This window comes from Tinamus guttatus, unplaced genomic scaffold (genome assembly GCF_059628265.1).
Source record: "Tinamus guttatus ecotype Peru unplaced genomic scaffold, ASM5962826v1 Tinamus_guttatus_pri_ptg000346l, whole genome shotgun sequence".
NCBI classification, from domain to species: Eukaryota; Metazoa; Chordata; class Aves; order Tinamiformes; family Tinamidae; genus Tinamus; species Tinamus guttatus.
Genome location: NW_028288880.1, coordinates 785876 through 811693, shown reverse-complemented (window position 1 = coordinate 811693; position 25818 = coordinate 785876). Strand labels below are relative to the sequence as shown.

Genomic DNA, 25818 nt, shown 5'->3' with positions numbered 1-25818 from the left:
AATATTGATACTTGCTCTTGTATTTTACGTTGGGCGCAATGGAATTACTGATTGTCTCAGGACCAATTCATAGACCAATACATTTCCCTTACCAAAGTGGAAGCAAAACACCTTCAGACCCTTGTTGCTCATTTCTCATTTCTAATACCTTCTCTCACAGTTTATGCGCTGTATTCAGTGACTTAAATAGAAGATGCTTATACCATCCTTGGGACAGGACCACAGCACAGGATTTCCCTACATGGAAGTGTTTTCCTCACTAGAATACAACATCCATCTTTCATATCTTCTCCCTGGCCCAATGAGCCTTGCATATCGTCTAACATTTATCATCATAAATCTTTTTTTAAAATGCAAAAATAGGCTGGTAATATCTTTTCCACATTTAGAAGTGAAAAAGCAACAAATAAGGAGGCTGCAGATAAGATTACTTCAGATACTCATTCCTCCTTAATTAAAATAAAAAAAAAGAAGTGTAATGGAATAGTATCACTTTACGTCAGTTGATTTTGAATATACAAGATTGAAAATGTATTCCGAATGAATCATATTCTTCTACATTACTCGTAATTACTTCTACATTACTTCGAAATAAATATGAAGATTAGGGACAAACCTGTAAGCTGGTTGGGCCAGATTTAGTTTTGACATGAGATAACAAGAGGTCTAAAACCTATAATGTTATGCTGACCACCCAGTTTAATTTTCTAAAGATCGAGACTTAACCTGTAGTTTAAAAATATCTAATAATCTAGAAAAATGAATTTCTTTTTGGAGCCAAGTATCCATGCTTCTATTCATAGCTATTTTACTGAGCTGTTAAGTCAGATATACTAGTTACAGAGTATAGGGTCAGTAAGTTTTTTGCTTGTTATAGGGTATGCACTGAGTGATATACTTTGCATAAAACTGAAAGAAAATCTAATCTCAGTTCTAAAAAGAAGCCTGACCTAGTTTTGCCTTAAATATTTTTGAGAATAGTATGCAGATCAGTTCATTGTTAAAAATATGTGATCAATTTAAAAATAAACATACATGATTGATGGTTCAGATTTTGTTTTGTTTGTTTGAATCATATCTTTGCAAAGCCTTTTTTACAAATATATTTTTGATGAATGTATTTTTTTCAATTCACAGCAATACAGAATTGTTATAAATATCTTTAGAATATAAAATATTATCTTTTAAAAATGGAATAAACATGCATATAACATTATGTTTTTCAATTCAAATTGCTAAGTTTAACACACAGAGAGAACAAGATATTTACGTAGATATTACGTAGATTATATTTACATGGATAATACATAGATATTAACTTATACATAGTGTCTTCTGTTCTGCATTTATGATATTACTAATTCTTTTCCGCATAGGCCTTGATATTAAAGAACTAAAATACATTTTTGACATGGAAATGATAGATAATTGTTTACATCAAGTTTGTCCCAAATAATATTAGGTGCATTATTAATATAAGTTACATAATATTTCTGATTTTTTTTTTTGGTTTATGCTAGAAGTTACATGGGAGGACCAGCAGAAAAAGGTGAATGGTACAATAACTGATGACAAACCATTGCCGAAAAAGAAACACCATTCTGAGCCAGGTTTGTCAGGGTTTGGAAAACCACATGAAAGCATGAGACTATAAAAACACATTTCATGCTTTTGTAATGCGTGTGTGCTTGATGTACCTTATCTTTTTTTTTTTTTCCACTTTGGTGTGAAATTTCTAGAATGTAGAGACCATTTAGATTAGTGGTGTATATACATTTTGTTTTAGAATAGCAAAAATAGACCTGCTTCTGTAAGCAATTGTTTTAGAATGCACATGCATTAGAAAAGAAGTGTTTTGGCTTACTATTAGACTTAGCTTGCTTTTTAGTTTTGTTTTGATTTATTTGTGTGTACAAGTGTCAGGACTCCAAGTATGAGTTATGCTGAATCCTATTTAGCTGACCAAACCAAGGTATATATTGCACGAAAGGTGGGAAATTATCTTTCCAAGGCTTGAACGTAAAACCTTCTTGCACCATTATGCACAGCACAAATCACAGTCTGACATCATTTTTTTAACGAGCTGCTTTTTATACCTCTGTAAATCTGGAGCCCTGAAATCTAAACAAATCCTTCCTCAATCCTGTACGTGAGTGAATTTCTTCCTGAACTAAACACTTTCACAAATTTTCTTTCATGTCAACTATAAAGTCCAATTCTTTGATTCTGTCTTCATTATTATGAAGGTATAGCAACAAAACACAAGTCAAATAATAATAAATGCTGTATGTTTCTCTGCTATGAATGAGACAGTGAAATTTCCTGGTCGCATAACTGAATCCACTTGCAAAAAGCCTGAGGACGTCATGGTGACGAGTAGAGTGTAAGGAATAGAACAGAGCAGAAGAGACTGTGTTAGACTGCAGGCTTGATGCTGAGTGGGAATTTGTCATTTCCAATAATATTTAGATATGGTTTGGGTCATGAAGCTGCAAATCTCCTTTTCCTTTAGTTGTATTAGTTGTCTCTTTTAATATTTTTTTTCCTGCTCACACAAGTGAGGATTGATATGATCAACCATATGTGCCACCTGTAATCAGTGCTGTAATCTCCAGTTTTAGGCTTACCTAACCACTGACCTTATCAAAGTTTCTTGCCGACATTAGACTACTGTGCAGCTTCAAGTGCACAAGACAAGGCTGAAGAGGAGCAGCAAAATCCAGACTTATGCTGTAACTTAGGAATTACGGAACGCAGGCCAGACCTGCGATTGAATTCCCTGTTCCCTCGCTTTTTTATATACATTAGAGGAAGTTACAGGATAAAGGAGGTACGGCTCCGAAGTGCAAGGCTCAGAGTGCAGGTGTTTCTGTTCCTTCTCCTCAAGCTTAGTGGCTTACCCGTTGCACCACAGGGCAAGACAAATAGGTGTGGAGATCTGCTCTTGCCTTCCCAGGCAGAACAGTGCCTCTATTCAGAGCTTTCTCTTATGAGATAGCTGGTTATGATCATCATCTCCATCTCCCAGCTGAGTTCCTGTGCTACCATACCCATAGGCAGATGGCATATCCATAGTTAATGGCAAAGCTTGGCCTCCTTCCCCGTTTTTAGAAGAGGGAGCCGTGTTTTATAAAACGCCTATTCTCAGGACACTCTACATTTTGGAACATGAGTGAAATCTTGTAAGACAGGAAAACAGGTGGCATCATTGGAACGGGAAACATATGAGCAATAAGAAGCTGCCACTTTAGGAAACATTCTTTACATCAGAACAATATGTGATTTCTATCTGTTTTTTTCCTTAAGAACAGTACTACTGATCTCCAGTATTACAGGGAATACACAGAGTTGGTTTGGAAAGCCACAGTCCCAATTGCCAGATGCTAGAATAGACAGAGTAAAAGGTTTTCTTTGGCACTCCACACTCCTATGCTATGAGGGCCGATTCTGAGGACTGAAGAGCTTAAAATCTGCTCTAATTACCCTCTGTGCAGGATTGTGTTTACCATCAGCTGAGAATGATCTAAGTGTTCTGTTTGCACAGAAAATAGCAAAGAAATATTAGCACAGTTCATCCCTTGGCTCCAGTCTACGCTCTACTGAGAGGAGCAGGGAAGGATGCAGGCGATTCATCCTGCTGTTGCCCTAATTTTATGGCTTTTTCATGCAAAGGGTTTTCCACTATAGCCTACTTTGTAAACACCCAATCTTTAAGTTCAGTTTGTCTTTTGAGAACATACCATAACCAGTCACATGGACAAGCACATGGCAGTATTACAACTAACCAAGTCTGTGAGAAAGACTCAATATTTATTACAAAAATATATTGAGTGAAGAACCAAGACAGTGCAAGCAAACTCTAGATAAAATCATAAATAACTCATAAAGGTAATTCCAAGTAATAAGAAAAAATTATAATGCTGCTGTACCACGGGAAGCTTTAAAATCAAGATGTGACTAGAACTGAGATCAGCAAATTTCTTGAAGGACAATTTGAGGTCATTAAACGCAGTAGTAAAATGGTTCTTATAGTTCAGGCATTACCACAGAAGATGATAAAATGCAAATGCTTTGAAGGCTAGGAAGGGCAAAGCTGCAGCATCACAGTGAGCTCCACATCAGAATTCAAGGCATGGGTAGCGTGTGCCCTTCCTTTGGCCAGTGTCAGTGCTCTGAGAGCTGCTGGAATACTTATTTCTTCCTACCCAAACTGCTTAACACTTTGTGCTTTAAACGGTCCTGCCTCTGAGCTGTCACAGATAATTTATGAAGGAAAGAGAATGAAGCTTTGTTTTAAAAAATAAAAAGTTAAGCATTTTATATGTTGCCTTAAGAAGACAAGTTGGAAAATGAGTAAGCTGTGGGTAAAGAACAAGGGTCCTGTATAGAGGATTGCTCAAAATGCTGTTTTTCTTAGACAAGCAGTAATTTTCATCTACTGTCATCTTTAATGAACCCAACAAGTTTATTAAGGGAGAAAACACATAGTTTAGGCCGCTAAGGAAGGGGTTCTCATTTCCATTTCATTTCAGTTGTTCTTGAAGTGTCCCTTCTGTCTGAGAAGTTTGGAATCTGAATGCAGCCTAGCAAACTTTATCTGCATCCACAGAAGTTACAGGTGGAAGTACCCACATGAGATAACGAATACTACTTTTTTCCCCCTGATTTTCAAACTTGGAGCCAGCAGATTTGATGGTTATCATCTGGTTGCCAGGATGATTTCATTATTACTGCCTGTTGAGAAGATTGCAGTGTTATCAAATATACAGCCCTTGCTCCAGAAATTTGCTTTCTAAGCAACAGTTGAAGAGTCCAACCATGGGAAAGTGTTGATAAATATTTTAATATGATTGACCAAAAGGAGACAGATTAGTTGAAATGGGTTTATACATCTCAGGGTGCAATGAAACAAAATGAAGCACCTGTGTAATAGCTTGGGGGAAAGCTGTATTTCTTCAATGTAGTAGTAAAGTTTTAGAGGAATCATAAAAATGGTAAGTTATACACATAAAACAAAGTTAATGCATGCCTACAAATGTTAAGTATTTTATATATGCTGGTTGCCTTTTAATTTGAAAGGGATAATGGGTGGTTACATGGAATATTTATTTATTTATTTGTTTTCTGGGTCGGAACAATTAACTGTACACAGAAAATGTCTTTCAGAAATAATATTTAATGAGTCTACAGTTTTATAGTTTATGTGTCTAATGCCATGGCATCAGTTGAAATAGTAAACCACAGTCAGAAGGAAGAGGTGGTTGTTCCAAAAGAAGTGTTTAGTCACAGTACAAAAATATAAATGGGAGATATGATTAGACATGGGGAGTGAGTGATGCTGGAAAAGACAAAGTAGTGATGAGAGGATGTTCAAAGAGCAGAAATAACTAGCACGTCATATAAACGGCATTATGAGGACTGGACAATTTAGGAGCTCTGGCTAAACTAGAAGGCTAAATGGAAGTAACTGCAGAATTAAGAAAATTATTTGCATTACCAGAATCTTACCTAAATTCCTTTTCACTTTTGTGAAAAGGAGAGGTGAGAAGCAGAGCAGGTTGGAGTGTAGCTCATCATTGCTGAAGGGGAAGTGTGAGCAGGCAGTAGAACAGATTTTAAAAGCAACAGATTGGGAAAGGGATAAAGTCCATGGCATTCAGAGTACTGTGGTAGTGCTGGGAGAATTATAGAAAAGGATCTTATCAGGATGCCATGGGGTCTGAAAAGCAGTGAAGTGAGTAAAATGTACAGAAAGAGCTGCATGTTACATGCCATGTTGAATCTGTGAGGATCATCTAAGCCATGACTGGTTGGAAATGATGTGGATTGACTCTATAACATGAATAATTTTTTCTTGAAAACCCGTGAGTGTTTCCACACTCTCCTTGCAGTTAGCAAACAGTGAATTCAAAACAGATACTCCTCATGTATTTATTTATTTTGAAGTTTACTTTGATTTCCTTCAATACCATTTTGAACATCTGTACCTCTAATCTGTACCAAAGGGAACATAAAATTGAACGAAAGCGATAGAGATTTCTTATAATTAAAAGAGGTGTCTAAGCAGATGGGAATTGCAGTCCGGGTGTAAGGAGAGCACTGAAATAGCCAGATATTTTGCTTCAGTATCCCAACCAAATTGCATGAAGTTAGAAGTTTACTGTCATTTGCAACAAATCACAAATAGTAAGGTAAGGTGGTCTGAAAATGCCTATCAAACCACATACCTTTTTGTGTATAGTTTTTACTACTCTTTTGTTTTTCAGAAACTGTTCATGCATATTGTGATCTCTTGGGCAATCTGACTCTGTAGGTGGTGAAATGTATTGACGCCACTAGGATGAGAATAGGTTTAAAATAGGAAGATATTTGATTAAAGATAATCTGTCCTTTATTGATGGTAGCAGGTCAAATCGAATGCACTTTAGAAATAGAACTATTGTTTGGTTATCTACTCAGTTAACTTATTGGAGAGATTTCTTGATTTTTTTTTAATTCTCTGTCCAGGCTTTATGATACTTCTAATCAAACATGTAACTGTAGTCCATTAATATTTTGAAATTTGACTGTTTTGTCATTTTTCTCTTTCTAAATAAAATAATAATTTGAACTTTACTTAGAGAAAAAATCATAAGAGCTATCTCTTTGACTTCCTCAATTGGTTTACCTCTTGAGATATAAAATATAATGCAATCTACATGTTTTCTTATGACTTTTACTGTTCACACTAGTGATTTGATTTCTTCTTGGATGTTGTTTTGCACCTTTTTATTTATTATCTTTATTTCTAGGTAGTAGTATCCCACAGTTTCCATGTTCTTATTATCTTTACCTAGCATATATTACTTAGTTGCAAAATAAAATATCTTGCTTGTTTTCACTAAAACCATGTTTTATATCCTAATCCTCTCCTCATTGTTTTGAGGAAAAATGCTGGTTTCTCTTGAGTGTGAAGTTGTGATTGCTTTTGTTTGAAATTACACTTAAGATAAAGAACTCACCTTCAACTCTTAGGGAAAAATCTTCAAAAAATTTAGAAGTGTGCGTGGGGTTCTGTAACTACAGAAAGCACAGATAAGATTTACTGCTGTTGAGAAAGATTATGGATAATTGATTTTGTTCGTATTTCAATGTATTCAAATGGTTAGATGTTCATTCTACAGCTTCTTTTGATAATTATGTCTGCTCTTAACTATTTTCCTGTCTATTCTTATCTCTATCCTTAGCAGTTCAGAGTTTGAATGGTGTCACTTTGAATGGTTCATGTTTTAAGATGTTGCCTATTTGATTTTGCGTGCCTTATTGTGTGAAGAGTGTCAGAAAATGAAGCTTTTCAAATCTGGAAACCACAGAAATTTGCGAGGTCATAAATACACTAAAGGATCTTTGTTTTTAAGAAACAAAGAAAACTGAAATTCAGAAAAGCCTTGGGATAAAAAAATAACTAACTTCCATTGCTTTGGCCTATGCAACCCAGTGCAGGGTTGCTATATATGTTTCAGGTATGGTTGTTTCTGTATTAGGTTCCTAAATAATTTTCTTTGATAACTGCCATCACTTCCAATGAAAATTTTTGTATGAACGCATGATAAAATACTGGGTATTTTTTTTTTTTTCAGACTTGCAGTACAATAGCTGGTTTTCATTTACTTCATAAGTTTATTCATTGAGTCTCGCTTGTTTCTAGTTCTGTGGATAATGCCCTTAGAAATACCATTCTTCTACCTCAAGATGAACAACTGATGCAAACAAATGCTAGTTCCCAACAAAGCAATAACTATGCAAATGCAGGCTGCCTACTGACATTATGGAAATTTAATAGAATCTTATGCCATGACTCTATTCTCAGATTTTAGTACATTTCTATCAACAAAGATCTGATCTCATAGATTAAAAGCTACAAAGTTGGAGAGTTTTAAAACTCTGTTGTTTGGGATGTATGCCATGGTTTCTTAATCAGGAGATTGATTCATAGAGGAGCTGTTGTGTCTGAGTTAATAGGGTTATTAGTACTTCTTTCTTATCATCATTAATTGAAAGAAGTTGATGCAATAACTATGCCACAAATTCTACTAATTCATTAATATTTATTTGCAACAATTAATATAAAAATATTAGAAGGAGCAAATCTTGAGAGGTATCAACTGAACTATATGCACAATGAGAAAACACCTGTTATCTTTTATTTCCCCCTATGGCTTGTATTAAAATTAGTATTCTGATACCTTTTTAAAATCAAAAATATTTTGCTTGGTTCTTTGATAAGTAAATATTTTGCTTTTATTTGCATGAGGGATTTTAAAAGTACAGTTTGTAAAATATTGCTAATGAGATTGGTTTGCAGCCAGATACTGGTCATCCTTGTATCCATATTCAGCCCTGCTGACCTTACTGGAACTCCTTGTGATTGGTTGCATTACTGTATCCCAGGCCTTTTTCTTAATGGAAAATAACATGATTTCAAACATCCTTTGACTACTTCTATAGAAGAATCTATCTTAATGCAAGTATATGCCTCAAAGCAATGCATACTTCAGTTAAAAAAAGTAAATGACATATAAGAAAGACATGACAGAGACTTTCTTGTGACTTTTCTGAATAGGACTACAAGTCAATAGTAGAACTGTTGCCTTATGGATTATAGACATATCATAGAAAAGATATTTGTAAAGTTTAAGTATCTGAGTCTTTGGTGGTACTAATAACGAACAATTTATTTATTTAACAGTTAAAGCAATTATAGCCACATTGTATTAGTTCAGGCTATGTAACATAAAAGAAAAGTCAGTCTTTCCATTTACATTTTTGTATTTCATAATACAGATTCATTGTACTTCCCCAGATAAAGAGATGTTTATACATAACTACTACTTTTTTAATATGTGAACACATAGCATCCTTTGTCAAAGCTGCCAAAGCTAAGTGCTGTGATCATTCTGTAAGAAATTTGATTGCCTAAAAATGCATTCTTTCTCTTTTCTTGTTTTACCACAAAATTTGGGTATAATCTTGGGATTTGATAGTAGATGACGATTACAATTGCCAGCTCTAAAATAAAATAGTTTAACTATAAAACACAGTGGTAATCAGTGGAAATGTAGTGTTGTCTATCGTTTAATTTTATTAGTTTATATTCCTCATTCTGATTTGATTTTTTCAATGTTATCTTGATAATGGCTGTAACACATATGTATGACATTATAGCATATTTTTGTAACTTCCAAACTTTTCTGGAATTCTAAATATCTTATCTTCAGTATTAATGAATTATGAGCAATGTTTTGTGACTCACTGCAAGCAGGAATCATGTTAGAGCTTATTTTTTTTCTTTTTATTTCTGACACTTTCTGGAAGAATACATTTATTTTGTTAATATTGGTAGCTTCACAGTTCTTTGTAATGATTGCTACATTTCAAGATGAATTCCTTCATTCTTTTGCTAAAATAAGTTTCAGTACAGAAAGTGACACTGTCCCGCAGATGTTCTCCATGCCTGAAATGGCAGTGTGTGTTTTGAATGTAAAGTAATAAAGTAATGAGATGGTTGCCTTGAGCTTTGAACTTGCATGCATTTCTTGTAACTCAGACTTCTGTGGGCTGTGAGTAACATTTGGTTCTGAACAAGTATCTGCTGAATTGACTATGAGAGTTAATAGCTGAACATTCCCTTTCCTCACATGTGGTGTCTGGGTCTCGCCGACATTGCCAGTGGCAGCGTGTTGCTATAACGCGGTCCTTTCCAGAGTGTGTTATGTGGATTCTGAAGTTCCTGGGCATGTATATCCTTTTCCAAACAATCTGTTTCCTTTTTGTTTTCCATCTTGGATATATGAAAATTGGATTCAGCATAAATTAGAGCAATTAAATAATTCATATATCTGATAATAGTACACTTCCCAATGGTGACCTTAAACTGGGTGTTCAGTAATAACAAGAAAAACATGATACTTGCGTTCAAGTAGATAACATTCCAGAAAGTTGGGTAGTTATGAACAAAAATTTATCCACTAGTTAACATACCTTTTACTATCCAGGTTTTTCTTCAGCTCCATTCCAAGGATTGACTTTGCTTTCAATTTTAACATTTGTTATTTCCTCAGCTCTTATACTAACCCTGTCTTTACTGTTCTTTTTTCCAACAACAGTAGCCTAATTCCTTTTTCTTCAGCTCTCTTTCCTTCTGCTGTCTCTGGCTTTTTCTTTTTTTCCTCATTTACTAACTCTGCCCTGCAGACCTCTCTCTAAGGCAACTTTTGGCCCTTGCCCTCAGTGTCAGTTCTAACCTTCTGAACATCCTCTCACGCCCATCTCCTTTGTCTATGTCTGTCCATTACACGGTGTGATCACAGAAGAAGCGGAATCACCAAGAAGAAGAAACTCAGGTCTGTCCCTTCTACTGCTTTTCTCTGTCTTATATATTCATTTTATCTTTCCTGTAGATTTTATCATAGCTCACTTCACATACCTTTCCCTCTCTCTTTTCCCTCCTCAGTATATTTAAACAAATCATGAGAGTTGCAGATAGGATGCTTAGGTAATTTTTATTACCTGTAAGATAGGTATTCTACAAAAAGTAAGTGTTAAATGCCAGCTCATGATATGTGTGTTATATCTTATCTTAAGACTTTAAAGCGATTAGACTTTTCTCAGTGCTTATTTCCCATCTCTGCTATCTGTGTATTAGCTCCACTATCTGTGTATCAGCCTCTAAGCTTCCAGCTAGCACATGCAAACAGTCTATAATCTGTTTTATTATTGCATCTGACAACTACAGATGCAAGATACTGCGGAAATTATGGGAACAGATATAAAACGGTTTATTTTTCACCTTGAGAATGGAATAATTTCATTAATTCCATTTCATGCGCTGGAATCTCAAGCTTAGCTCCATTGAACAAAACATTGAGGTTAGAGGTAGAAATGTTAATGAACAGAAACTATTCTGGCATACCAAAAAATGTGTAACATAAGGATGTGATGACAAAAGACAGACAAGCCAAAACTTTAAAGGAGATCTAATATATCTATATTGTACATCGCTTGTCTTTTTTTCATATTGTGTATTACTGCATTTGTTTGTTTTGATTTGCATCTCTCATATAATTTTTTTAATCTGACAGATTTTCCATTTAATTACTGAGTTTTGTCCAAGGAACATTTGTTTTGCTGGCACAGAACTAATATTTAATAAGGCATTCTAGCACTGAAAATACAGAAGCTTTTCATGCTTGCCCTGCTTTTTCAATCATGTATTTCAGAACAACAAAGAAATGGCCCATATTTATCTAAAGGTTTTACCATTATTATTTCAAAACTATAATTTATTCTCTTGTGCCTCTATTATTGTCCCAACAAATTAAAGGAGGAATTTGGATGCCATTTAGCTTCTAAAATGTAGAGTAGTCTATGTTGTTCTTTGCCCCATTAAAGCTAGGTAGTATTTGGTCAATTGTCTCTGTATTTCTTCTGCTAGGGCTATGGAAACTTGGTATCTTTGTTACTACTCTTGTCGTAATCCCCTAGAGTCAGAGATTATCTTTATGGAACTTTGCAGATTTTTATTTTTTTGCTTGTACCTTTATGACTTCCTATTTTACACATTTCACTTTGAGGCACTCTGACTCCTCTTTGTGCATACCTGAAGTCAAGGCTGGCATTTCAAAAAGGGACATTCCATTTTCTTTATAATTTTCTTTTGGAAAGGGTGAGAAAAGTGAAAGTGTGGAATCCATTTACAGATTTCATTAGGAAATGCTTTTCACTATATTTGTCATGCTACCAAACACTGAGGTGAAGAATTAGCAATTGGTATGAGGTGCTATAAGACTAAGAAATACTGTGAAGTATCTGAATATATAAATATTTTTATGAATAAAAATATTTTTCAGTCTGGACATTATCGTATTTCATAGCAAAAATAACAAAATTTTATTCACTGAAAGGTATCTAAGATATAGAAAAGCCCTATAAGAGAGCTCACCTGCCAAAGAACCGCAGTCGTTAATGGGAGAAATTTCTTTTCACCAGTAAGACTATTCGGATTAAATTACCAGAGTGCCAACAAATTGCAATAAAGGGTTATTGAGGTCTTCCAGCATTTGAGATACAGAAAAACGTTTTTAGTATTGTAAAATTAATGTTGATCTAGGTGTGAGCTGACACAAGTAAATGATCACTGAATCATTGGAAAAGCTGATTTTGTGACAGTGTAAGCACGGTCAACATAGAGGTAGCATAAATAATGCTAGTGAATTAATTCTAGTTTTCTTCTAGGATGGGAAGGGATGTAACAGTGTTGTCCAGTCATTGCTGCCTTTTTGAGTAGGTGGATTGAATTTAAAAGCTGGAGTAGCTGGGACAGCTCAGTTCTTGCAGGGGAATGAAAAGCAGGAAAATAGAGATTCCAGTTCTTTTCTAGGACATATGGAGCAGGACACTTTGTCTCATATAAGCAGGATTTATTGGATGTTTTTTCCAAACTTAAAGAACAAAATTCTGATAAGGAATTGGAGTACAGCTTTTTCTGTGTTACAATATTTTTCAGGAATGTGCTGTTTCTTTGAAGTAGTATAGTTTCTGGAGATATAATCTATGAGAACTATTAAAAGATTTGTGACCAAATTGCAAGAATTGGCAGCACAGGGCAGTGGAGGGCCAAATGGTTGAGGAGTCTGGCAAATAAACTGCTGGAAGAGGCAAGTGCAAATAATCCTTGTGACTGAGAGAATTCAGGAAAGCCCGTGCTGTGGAATTAAAAGAAGGAGAAGCACAGTTCTTCGGAGCTGGTCTTATCTCAAAGTACCAGGAGAGGTTTCCCAAGAGGGAATTTACTGCTGTTGGTAAAGAGCGCATCTCATCCCCATATATTTAGCTTAATATTATAGCGACCACTCAATGACACACTTTGCCTTAGAGACAAGGATGGCTTTAAAGACAGGGCTTTGTTTCATCTTTCTCATGCTAAAAATGACTTAAATGGAATTTGTAGCTTTTTAGTGGTTAATTGCCGTGTACATCTCTGAAGCTTTGTGTGATATTTGCTTGTGTTTAAAATCTCATGCCACAGATTGTGACTGAGGCATTTAAAAAGACTAACCCTGTATTTGTTAAGCTCCAGGATTCAGTTTAAAGTACTTAGCATACTAATAGATGCATTTTATTGGATGGCTGGGTGATTTTGGTTGCCCTTATTTTTTATTTTGATTATAAGTAGTATTAAAACTGAAAACCAAAATAGCCACCTGAAACTAACCAGGTAAATAAAGGCTACTCCTCAGTTTGCCAAAAGAAAAATAGTTGCAATATCAATACATAGCTTAAAAAGGAGAGCGTAATTTTATGGAAACAGACCACAGCATATATATTTTTAGCAGTAAATTTTGCTAGCATAATTTCTACTTCTCCCTAGTGTTGCATGAAAGCACGTGCCCTATTATTGCTTTCGTGCTCTTTGCTTGCGTGGTTCAGTACGTTTCTGATTACTGAGATGCTGATGAAGGTTTCTTGCATTTTTAGGGTGGCTGAGGAATCTCTGCTCATAGGTGTTTGCTCTTCTGGAAGCGGAGGTGTAGTTATCCTGTGTTTTGAAGTGGCTCTATCAGAATATGAAATATTCTGTGATTATGCTCTGGAGTGTATTAAGGGATGGGAAACCTGAGGAGCTTGCATGCTCAATAAACAGGGCGTTGGAGAGCATGACAGTAAGACTTTTGTGGTTTTTTTCTGTATTTATAACAAACAGAGCTGATCTGAATGTGTTTTTATGAGGACAGATTGCTCACTGGCCACACAGATGTTTTTCTGTTACATTTTCAAAATCTATGGCATATCATTTGGCTATGGAGGGTGGGTCAGAGTTCTTGGGTAAACTCAAGTGATTTGGTTTAACCAACAGTGATCTTATTGCTCGTCTTTAACCCCTTATCCCTTGTGGGATCTCACTGCTCTTCAAAGCCATCAGAGTACATGTATACCTTGTATCAGGTAGCAAGTAGGATAAACATTGCAGAGTACCCCGTAAAAAATCCTTTGAAGAAGCATCCGTGGGCAACTGTGCCATTAGAAAAAAAGGTCACATGCCTAATTATTATTTTAATGAACATGCAGAACAGAGAAAACTTTCAGGCTTACTTCAGAAGACCCTTGTCCTTTGCCAGCTGAACAGGTCAGGACATCAGCATTTGGTGGTGAGGACCTGAGCTGACCCTGTCTGTTCGTGAAATGATGATTCTAGGGATTCATTAACTTTCCCGTCTAGATCACCACGCCATCTGATTCAACTCTTTTGCTCAGCAGTGCCATGTATTCTGCAAATAATGTGAAGTAACATTGCTAACATGGTTTAAGCATTGTGATCGAAATTTCTTTAATTGGTGAGAAATGTCCCCTGGCTTTCAGGCATTGTTCAGTCTGAAGCCAAAAAGAGAAAAAAAAAAGCCAAGCAATTCTCAAATAGAAAACAGGAATGCAAAGCCATGCTCCCCCAGTAGCAATTTGGCTCCCTGAAATCATCTTCATTCTAGCATTCCTTTTTAAGGGCAATAGTTGGCACTTTAGTCTCATTTAAACTGTAATTTAAAAACTCTTAAAAATGCTTCAGTTCTTGTGCAGAGTTTTTTTCTTGTTCCACATTTGTCTTTTCACCCAGACTGTGGTGTGAATCATGCACTTCTTGGAAAGGCCTTGCTTGTTGCAGGAATAGCTTTTTTTATATTTGCCACACCTTGGCCATAAAGCCCTGTAGTGAAGTTCAGCAGCCATTCGTATCAGGTATTGCCTGATATTTCTTTAAATTGGTAGCAGTTGAGCTAATAAGTTAGATTTTTCACACTGTGAGAAACAGAATAGAAAAAATAGGGCTAATTTAATAACTTTCAGGACTTTCAAAATGTGATATCTTATTACACTAACATGTGGAATATATGGGAGTAGACAGTTAAGGCAAAAAGAGTGTTTCAGGAATAGCAGTAGTGGTTTCTGTAGATCCAGACTAGACTTTGTTTCCTGCAGCATCTGAATTGAGTTTGAAGTGTGTAACTAATAATTTAAGGAATTCTAGTCTTGCCAGCTGTGGCTAATGGCTAAAATGGAAGTGAAGATTCCTGTTCCTGGGTTGCTGCAGATTTACCTGCTCATGGAGATTTTCCATTATTGTATATATGAAAGATTGTTGTATATATGCCTGAACCAGAGAGTGGGGCATATAGTAAAATTTTTTTTGAAGTAGGAGAAGGTGACAGGTTTTTTCCAAAGAGAACAAAATATAGAGATAGAGTTGGAATAGAATAGCTTTGGAAATGAAAGGAAATGTAACCTTTGATTGCACGATCTTTAACTGAGATATTCTGATGTTTCATGTTTTTGTGTTTGTTTTCTTCATTTACTTTAATAAAAATATTGTTTTGGGGATTTGCTTTGATATAAAATTAGACTCCTGTATTCTCATAAAGAACATTTTAAGAGAAAGCTCTTGTTTTCTATCATATATATAGAGAGAAGTGGTAATGAGAAATTTGACTACCATTTTAAAAGTAGTTACCTAAAGTTATAGTCTGAAGTATATATTTGATATTTTAAATTACATGATCTTTATTAAAAATTAAGCCTGACTTGTCGAAGTGGTGGGAATGAATAAAGCACTTAAGTAGAGAAGCACCTAACAACTGAGGGAACCTAAACAGTTTAGTTTGAACATTCTGAACCTGCTCTGTTTTCTTTAAGAGAAGACTCTGTTGATGAGAAAACTGGTCCTGTTTTCTTTGCTCAATGAGTTTCTTAAGATAATATTGATATTGCTCAGTTTTGCTGCTTCCCACTCAAATTATATCTTTCTCAATTCAAACTTCTTCTAGCACTTGTCCACACAGCTCTTTTACAATACAATGGGAACCTCAATTCAAAGGGTAGGATCCAATGCTGCCAACACTTCCCTTAAAAATCTAAAAGATTTACTTGTTCTGGAGATTTCTAATGAATGTCACAGCACTTCAATTACACTTTTACAATTCAATCCAGAAGTCTCTTGCTTGCCAAGACTGTAGTATTCTTTTCTATGAGCAGTAGTAGTGTTCTTTTCTATGGGTGGAAAGGTTTGTTTTATACCTTTTTAAAGGAGGAACAAAAACAAATGAAATTTAGACTTGTTTCAAGTTTCTCTTTTTCTGTGACAATGTCTTCATTTAAAGATTCATAGTTGAGAAGTTCTGTGTCCCAGAGAGGTGGAAAAGTGGCCTTATGCAGCATCTCAGAGTAGGAACAAAAATATAAGTTATACAATATAGTATTAATTTCAGATACAGCAAAAGTTCCGTTTCACCATATATATGAAATAATCTAAGTTTTATATCATGTTGTCTCTCCTCAAACTCAGAGGCATTTTAATGCCGTTTTTTTCAATCATACATGTTGCATTTTAATGGATCAGTGGTATCGCTGTCAAATAACTTTTGCTTTAGAACGTAGTGAGACAGGAGAAGCCAATGTTGCATTCATAGTTCCTGTGTCTCTGCCTTTCTGCCTTTTCTTCACAGTCCACATATGCACAGCCTAGATAGGGGCAATATAGGCCAGAACACGTGGAGAAGATAAAAGAGGTTACACCTCTTTTAGGTGTAACTCTGCTTTAATATCCTCCTACAAATTGCTGCTTCTTTAAAATGTAACATCTCTGTTTTCTTCTTCAGTGGTGATAGTCTGTGTGCTATAACCTACATAGCAATTTTGTGGCAAACCTCATTAACCAATAATTTGGTAAAAAACGTAATTGCAATAGCGTATGCAATTTTGGTTGGGGGGGGCATTCCATATTCATGGGATTCTTTTAATTGAAATTAATAGATTCTGGCTTATGATAAGAAAAAGAAGCAGAGAGACTGCTTAAAAGTTCATGTATTTCTAGTTACAGTAAATTTCATTTGACTTAATTTCTTTTACATTAATTATCAAACTTGGATTTCAGAGGGCAGTGTGTACATGCTGCCAAAGTAGTTGATAGGGAACCAATGTTTATTTGTGGCAGAAGAATGCCATGAGCAATATGCAACCTTTGATATACATTCAAATTATTTGTTGGCATCAGTTTGATGGATTTATGTGCACAAACTGGGTTCTGGGTATTGCTGTTTTTGTCTTTCATTCTTCATCAATTTTAGCTCTGAAAAAAACTGCAGTAATAACATTAAACCTTCTAACCTGTAGAAGCTGTAAGAATTGATTATCCCAAAGAAGATTTAAATTATTTCTGAAAACCATTCTGGGACATTAAATTTTTACGCTTGAACCACTTGATTACATATTGTGTGTATGCTGTAGACAACACATAGCATAAGCTACGTGTTTTATTGGTGCGTCACCCCGTTCAAGGGAACTGTAAACTAACAATGTCTGACACCTGCCTTGCTGTCTTTTGTGTAGAGTGTGTTAATGATTCTGGAAGTGCACAAAATACCTCTGGGTTCCCTCCAGTAAGTCATTAGGGTGCAAAGCTGGATACAGTAGCATGCAGTGAATCTGCCTTTGGAAGCAGAGCACCATACTTGACTGTGTGACTAAGGTCATCAGTTTAGTTAATTTGGTGGGGTTTATTATTTTTTTTTCCATTTAAATGCATGTTTTGTTTACTTTTATTATTATTTCTGCATTTCTCTCTCCCCCTTTTTTGTTTTACATATTGCTTTCATTTGTTCATAGAAGAAAAGAAAGCAGATCCAGAGAATGGGGATGCAGGTAGGGTGGCTTATTCAAAATACCTTCATATTATTTCCCTTAAGTTTTTTGACGTTGTATGTCTAAGCAGAATGTGTATCATACAGATGGATCACACTGTTCATGTATTCTGATGATTTCTGTAGCAGAACCTAAGAAATATATTTTGAGCTTTCTGAAGTGTATTTCATTTACTCATTTAAGGGAGTCAAATTAGGGGGAGAATGGTAGGAAGCAGATCAGGGACAGCTGAATAAGGCTCTCCTGTGCCCTAGGGCTTCCGTGTTGTCCTCCTGACTCCATGCACAGAATGGGCATGCATGCAATCCCCATCCCTTCTTCCTCTCTGATACAGCTTCCCAACTCCAAAATCTCCGTTGTTTTTGTAGTCTCCTGATCACAACTGTGATCTGGGTCTGAGCTCCCAAATCTTTTCTCTTATCCATACCCCTTCAATAGGAACTATCCTCATGTTAAGAGGAAGCCCACTCAACTCCCATACCACAGGTTTTTGATTTACCTTTTTGCAGTCTATGCTTCCTAAACCCCACTGTACAGAACCTTACAAATGTAAGTGACCCTAATCCCCTTCCTCAAACACCTCTACCTGCCCTGCATATAGAGAAGCTATAACAGTTTAGTAATTCCCACTGCAGAAGACAGTGAATGACAGAATGAGAGAACACAGAAGAACACAGCTCTCAGCTGCCTGGCTTTCTTTTTTAATTAGTATTACAGGGAGGTCTTTGTGGGGCTAGGGTGGCTGATGAGAATGTTTCGTGGTCCTGTTTGTCTCTAGATGTAGACCATGGCCCATCAACTGCAGCAGATATTGCCCAAGAGAATAACCAGTGTTTGATAAGAACAGCCAATAACAGGTTTCACTCCAGGAGTAGCATTTAATAATTACTTACCTCCTCAAGAAAAAGTGACTCTATGAACAACTGAAGTCAGGTTAAATTAGATTTTAACTACATTGCTGATTACAACCCCTTAAAATCGATAACTGAAAACAAACATTTAGTTTGCACCAGTGATGAAAGCTTTAATGCTGAAGTGGCAGAATCTTATGTCAAGATAAAAACATGGAAATAATGGGTTGCATTTGAGGCTGGAGCAGTGCTTCTAGTGCTTGCTGTGAGCCCTTGATCCTAGGACAGGTTGCAGGGCTGCCACATACAGTGCTCCAGGGCCCTGTTATAGCATTTCTGCACATTAGTCATGCTGCTTTCCCTCAGCATGCTCCCTTTTAGAAATCTTGTGGATGGTTAGCACTGAATCAGCAGCTGGCTCTTCCTTTGCCAGGAATTTCCCTGTGCTGAAGAAAACTCCAGAGAGCTAACTATCAGACCATGTTTCATTTTTACAGTGGGGAGGCATTTAAAATGAGCGAGACTTGAGATACATCTACAGTGCAATGATACTAGTCTTTTCCACAGTTGTAGTATGTTAGCAACATCAGGCTTTGCTCTTCCATCAGGCTCTCTTGGTATTTTTTATTCCCATGCCTGAAGTTTGCATGACTTTTTTCTTTTCTGCTGGAGCAAATGCCATTACCTACAAGTCAAATTCTGCAAAGAAGTTCAAAATAGAAAAAAAGTACAAGTAACCTCACTTACTTCTGCCTGGCCAAAATTCATTTGCATGCAATTTGAAATACGATGGCAATACATAACAATAGGTTAGAACTAGCTTTATAACTCGGGTCTCTGAAGCCCTGAAGATGAGTTGTGTTGGGTCCCAGCTACCAACCTGAGCGACCGCCCACTCGGTCAGCCTTGCACTACTAGTGTCAAGCCTTATGCTCCTACATTTTTACTACTGTTCATACCTAGTAGATTCGAGTTTCTTTTGCTGTACCTGGACATAGTCCATATCATAGTAGAGTCCTTAGCATAGGGCTGATGTTGGGTCTTCCCTTGATTGCTGAAACCATGTTGGGAGATGAAGCTTCCTAAAGCACCCAGTGGTTACTGAAACCTCTAGAAGTGCTTTGGGCTCCTGCTTTGATCCACACATGTAGGTGTCAGCTAAGGTATAGATCTCCTGATGGAACAGGAGATGGTTATAGCCACATCCTTGCACTGTTTGGTGCAAATGCTCCAATCCGCCAGAGAGGGAGGTGGCCATGGAAGTGGCCACTCTCCCAAGCTGTCCTGCTGCCACCCAGGTCCTGGCTTTAGTTGCAGCTCAGATGAGCCCGCGACGGTCAGGAACCCTGCAGGGTCTTTCTGCACGTCAGCTCCATGCACAGCAGAACGGAAGCTCATGTGGACTTTGCATTGCCCCTGGGATTCCCTCTTTTTGCATATAATTGAATTAATTTGTTTGTTAATGGCAGTTTCAGAAGAATATAGCAAGTTAGCTTTGCTTTTAATAAGCTTTTATGGGAATTGAGTAAATTTATTTTAAATTTTGCTATCATCTACATTGTTTTTCTCTTGAGATTAAAATGAGCCGCCAGTTTTGGCTTTTTAAATTTGACTTTTCAGGGACTTAGCCATCTCACATTTCCTTCTTGTCCCTAACTGTAAAACGTAGCAAAATGGATATGAACCCCTTTTGCATTTCTAACTGCAATTGGCTAGCATAAATAGAAATTTTCATGTGTTTTACTGGAAAGGGTTTAAGGGCAGAGAGAAGAACTGGAAAACTGAGATTCAGAGATGTCAAAGAATCCATAAATTGTATAGACCTTGGTGAACTTTTCTGCAATAAACAGAAAGTACTCCAGAATATGACTATACAAATCACAAATGTATAAGCTGAATAAATTAAATGAATAATTAGTTGAACCAAAAATGCGTACCATGATGTTAAGCTGATATTCTTGTTTATTCAAGCATTTCAGAAGTGTAATTCACTGGTAGTGAGTCATATAACATCGAATATTGTATATCATATATCACATATCATATATTATATTTCATACTCAACCATGTATAACTGGTCAGCGGTCAGAAATAGGCCAGTTTGACCAGGAAGGACTCACACTGGGGCCTACCTGTTATAATCCCTTCTCAACTGCCTGTTTAGGAGTGCTTGGTTTTGCAGAACATGTGGAACTGGGTTTATGGAATAGCAATGACTATTTTCATGGGTAATTGTGAAATTTCTAGTGTCTGATCAAGAGGTGTTATTTCATCATGTCTTGTCATTTACTGAAGTTTTCATGGCAGAACAACTGCAAACAAAGAATATACCTGATGTTTTAATCAGAGAAACTTCCCAAGAAATATTTACAAAACTTCAAAAATTATACTTATCATTTCTTCCCGTTTGGTGAAAGCAAACTTTTCTAAAACTAAAAATCATCAAGTGGATTTGTAAAATGGTCTAATGGAATCAAAAGATGATTTATTTCTTTAAGTAGAAGTTATTTTACTTCATCAGTGACACTGATGTGCTATTTCTGCCATTGAATAAAGAAAAATGTCATTTTCCTATTTAAAGTTTTCTGGATTGAACAGAAAAAAAAAATTATAAATTCATTTAGAAGACTTTTGAAACTAGATCATTGAAAAATCTTTGCAGCTTAATGACAAATACTGCTTTTAGAGAGAAATTTTGGTAGGAAACACTAGGTATATTGCATTTTAGGAGCTTTCACCTGCTGATGTCATTGTCTTCTGCTTCTTCATTTTCTCTCTCCCTATAAAAGCGCAATTTCTTTTTATTCGTTATTACTAATTGGCGTCTCTGTGAAAGTTTTCAATGAAGTGTTTTCATTCATGTTGTTTATGTGGAGGAAAGTTGGAGAGTTTGAACAGGAAAATAAGAAACCAGAAGGGTTTACATAGCAGTATGGCCCATGCCCTCCTCTCCTCACCCTCTCCTTTCCAGATGTTGCATGATTTGGTGGCCAGGACAGTGCGGTCCTGTGGTGTCAAGAGGGCAATTACAAAGCTCAGAGGCCCTGTACAAAGCCCCATTTTGCAGATAGTTTCCCACTTAGAACTTGGGATTTGGAGTTTGCATCAGACTTATGTAGCATCCTGAAGACTAATGTTCCCCATCACAGTCCCATAAAGAGAAGACCAGCTTTTCCAGTATGAATATAGAGACACTTGCATTTATGACTGATATTCTGAAAATTTAATCCTGGACAACCTTCCTAAAAATGTGTAAGATAAATGTCAGTCAAAACAAAGGCTTTTTAGCACCCAGTGAATAATGAATTACTCTTGATTTTTATCACATTAAGTGGAAGGGAATTGTGCCTCCCCTGTATATAATAGATAACTATTTTTCTTTTGCAAGACTTTACTTATAATTGTGGGCTCTTATCTTCCCCTTATTTTATTATGTTCCTTTCATTTTTCTATTTCTGTTTCTCACACTTTCATCTCTGCTTTGGAACTTTCATCCTCACCATTTCAGAGAGTAAATTATGGTGTTACAGTAGCAATTGGCTTGAAAGCAACTGATGCCCGAGTAGCGTCCACCTCCAACCGAGCAGAGGCTAATCATGTATTTGGGCCAAGAACAGAAGCCTGAAATTGTCCTTGAAGCTGAGTGTCACATAGGATGTAACACAGTGCTACCACTGGGTGGCTCTTTAACATTCCTTTCCACTTTTTAAAAATTATTTTGTGCATATTAAGTGATGGTAAATGAAAGCTATACCAGCCTGAGGCCCTTACCTGATTAGTAATTTGATACAAAATTCTACTACAAAAAAAAACTGAACCAGGATCTCCATCCAAAATAAACAAGTTGTCTTTGCATTCTTTATTTTTTTTACTGTATGATTCAGTTTCTGTCGAATATTTTTGTAAAAGTAAAATACTAGTCTGTGAAAACATTCTATTCTGTTTACATTCAAAGTGAGATTCATTTGAATTTTGTAGATAATACGACTCTTATTCAGGCGTTTTTGAAATACTACCTCATCTACTATTCCCCTCTTCTTATGACTGTTTAATTTGTTTTTCAAAATATTGTAATTCAGAAATTACATAATTAAAATTACATAATAATTTAAGCAAATGAGATTTCATCTTTTTTTTCTGTTAGAAATTCCATAAGCATAACTTCAAACTTGGAATTGAAGGCTGCTTGTGTTCTTATTTTCTTTCTTTCTTTTTCTTTTTTCTTAACAGGTGCTATGGATGTAGAAGAGAGGAATCGCCAAATGAAAATGAGCAAGTACAAACAGGTAGCAGGATCAGATTCCAGGCTGGAGCAAGATTATCATTCTAAGGCAAGGGAGTTTTGTTTTGAAAAACAGCAAAATATGCTAAACTGAAATTATCAATATCCTTTAAGAAAACAGTAGATGAATGAAAGATTTTTTTTTCAGTGGAAGCTGCTTATGTATCTATGATTAAATAATTGAAAAAATGCAGTAAAAGCCATAAAGCAGAGTGTTCTTCACTATTAACATTTAAGAAATAAACTGGTGGTGTAACTACACACTAGAATGCACAATAGGGCCCATAATAAAAAGACCAAAGAGAAGGGAAAAAGAGATTTTTTAAATAATAAGAAAGTGCAGTGAGAGCCACTGAAATCTCCTCCTGGTTTTCATATAATGAAACAGTGTTATCTTGATCTATTAGAAATTGGAAGGCATGATGTTATCTAGTTTAATAATGGCAATTTAGTTCTTGGAGAGGTTTCTGCATCAATGCAAACTTCCTTACCAGCTGTGGCAATTTGTTGAAAATCAAAATGATTTTGCAGTAGTGCAGTCCCAAATATATTATCCAAAATTTCCTGCTATCTGGAGCAGGGTCATGTCGTACACACTGTGTTAATTAAAACAGTCCAGATGATAGTCTGAATTTAAACTTCTATTACATAAAAATAATTTAGTGTCCTCTAAAAGACTTCTTTAATTGAGGTCAGATTGTAAATGGGAAACATAAGACTTCTGACCTATAAAAGCTGTCTGAGGAAGAAAAGTCTGGTTTAGATTTGTTTCCACGGTGTAGTTCGTTTTCTTCAAGGACTGGCAAAGTTATTGTGAACCGAGCTATTTAATATTTGGAGGCAAAGAAATCATTGCATTTATAAAGTATTATTAGTGTTATAGATAATTAATTTAATACACTGACTTATAGTGATATGATTTCTTCTGCAAATGTGCCAGCATGAGAAAGTAGAGATTTTGGGGATGCCCATGCATGACAAAGTGGAAAAGTCTATTAATGAAATGATTGGAAAAAAACAAAAACACTGTGAAAATGGCTTACATTTTTTTAAACTGTTTACACATGCTATGTGATTATTAGGGCATTTTCTCTGCATGATTTTTATTACAAAGGATAAAGGATTTTTTATTAAGATGTAGAAGAGACTTGGATTCCTGACATATTTACATATTTGTTTTATGTTGACATATATGGCAAAATTATTTTAACATGTATCTATATTCAGTGTATTAGTCCACTTGCAACATGTTACCATTTTTAATGGAGAGTTGGGCTTAATACTGTGGGCAAACCTTCTTATAAGTGCTATAACTGTACTTATCATACAAATATAATTTTATGTACTGCATCTACAAGGAGAGTTATTCAGCTAATTTTCCTGTTCCCTCAATTTCTAACTTGAGATTAGATACAAGACTTTGAAGTAACATGAATAACTGATCCCTCGTTCCCTAATGTGAGTAGAATAGAGTTACCCAAGGAAATATTTCCTACTCTTGTTTTTCCAATTTCACCCCTACCATATTATTGGGCCTCACTATACATTTTTTATCCATTTTTAAAATTAATTTTTAGCTTCAATATTATTGGAATATGGAATTATTCCAATATAATTGCAACTACAGAGAAAAACTCTAGATCATTTTCATTTAATGAAAATGGTGATTTAGTTGTTGCATGCTTAAAAGAAGCTATCGACAGAAATTAACGGTTAATTTACTCATCCATGATGGTGTAGCTTCAGTATTTGGAAAGGAATTATTATTCTATCCCTGGACTCTTGGAAGCAGATTCTGACTATTCAGCAGCAGGTTCATGCAGTGATTTGTATTTACATTCTGGAAAATCTATAGTTTTCAAGCATGTGAGAACCACAATTCTCAGAAGCCGTTTAAGAGTTCTATCTTCACTTCTATACTCTCTCTGCTTTGCTACTCCTTAATTAGGTGCTAGTATTATCTAGAGACAGTACAATTGGCTAAGTACAATTGGTCTACCTGGTTTCTATGTAATTTCTTGTGAAGGCATGAACTGAAACACACATGTCAAATGCTGACAATCTAGATCCATAACAGTGACCGTGGTTTTTGTCAGCTGGCACAAGCAGGCAGTCAAGTGAATGTCATTAACCATGTCATTAAGAGCTAAATGGAAAGTTAAGATGTGGAATTCTCTGTTATATTTCCATTTTACTTCTTTCTTTAAATGGAAATAAACAAATATACTTCACTCATAATTCCTTTGAATTGAAATGAATATCCTTCCTTCTGAGAAAGCAGAAGTGATAACAGCACAAGTAGGACAATATTAAAATAGCCATCCAGAATTACATCTGTCTCATTTTGTTCTGCTTCTAGAAGTCAGTCTTAGTGACTTCAGAGGAAGATATACACTTTTTTGGTACATACTTATGTATTAATAAACTTGTGGGAGACATTTTCTTCCTAATATCTATACTCTTATAAGCCACTGAAATACAAAATTGCCATTCCTTTATTTTTATTTTTTTTACATGATTACAGATTGCGTTGTTATCATTCATATATATGCCTCCTCATTTTTGGAGCTGTTTTGCTTCCATACCTGAGTTTGGCAGGTCATATGTTGTAAAATAGTTCTTTCCCTAAACACAGAAGTTTCTTTAGTATGCTTTCAGAGCAGACAGGAAGACAGCAGGCATTATATTTATGTTCAATATAAGTATGTTTACGGCTAAAGAGACATGAGAGAAAAAATAGCGCAGCCATAAAGGATTAGTTAGAGGTATTTCTGGAATTGCAGCAAAGGTTTCTTTCTGAATATTGAGTGCTAGTAGAATTGTGCTGGAATAGACACTAACATCTGTAAGTAAGCTCAGCGCTGGCAGAAGCTAACATGCAAGAAAACCTGAGATCCCAGTGGCATCAGAGTGTTAAATAATTGTGCAAGAAGCCCTGTGAAAAGAGAAGGACCACGATGA

General features: G+C 35.7%; 1 protein-coding gene across 2 annotated transcripts in view; it reads left to right on the top strand.

The window, feature by feature from the left end:
• LOC104576668 (regulating synaptic membrane exocytosis protein 2) overlaps window positions 1-25818 on the top strand; it is a 122080-nt gene that overhangs the window by 15593 nt on the left and 80669 nt on the right. Inside the window, exon 1 of one of the 2 annotated variants that reach the window (XM_088529795.1) lies at window positions 22731-22861. The exons of the other annotated variant lie outside the window; for it this stretch is intronic. Coding sequence (XP_088385921.1) covers window positions 22811-22861 — 51 coding nt within the window. The 5' untranslated portion in view covers window positions 22731-22810. Of the gene's footprint in view, window positions 1-22730; window positions 22862-25818 lie in introns of those variants that run through there. 2 annotated transcript variants of the gene reach the window in all.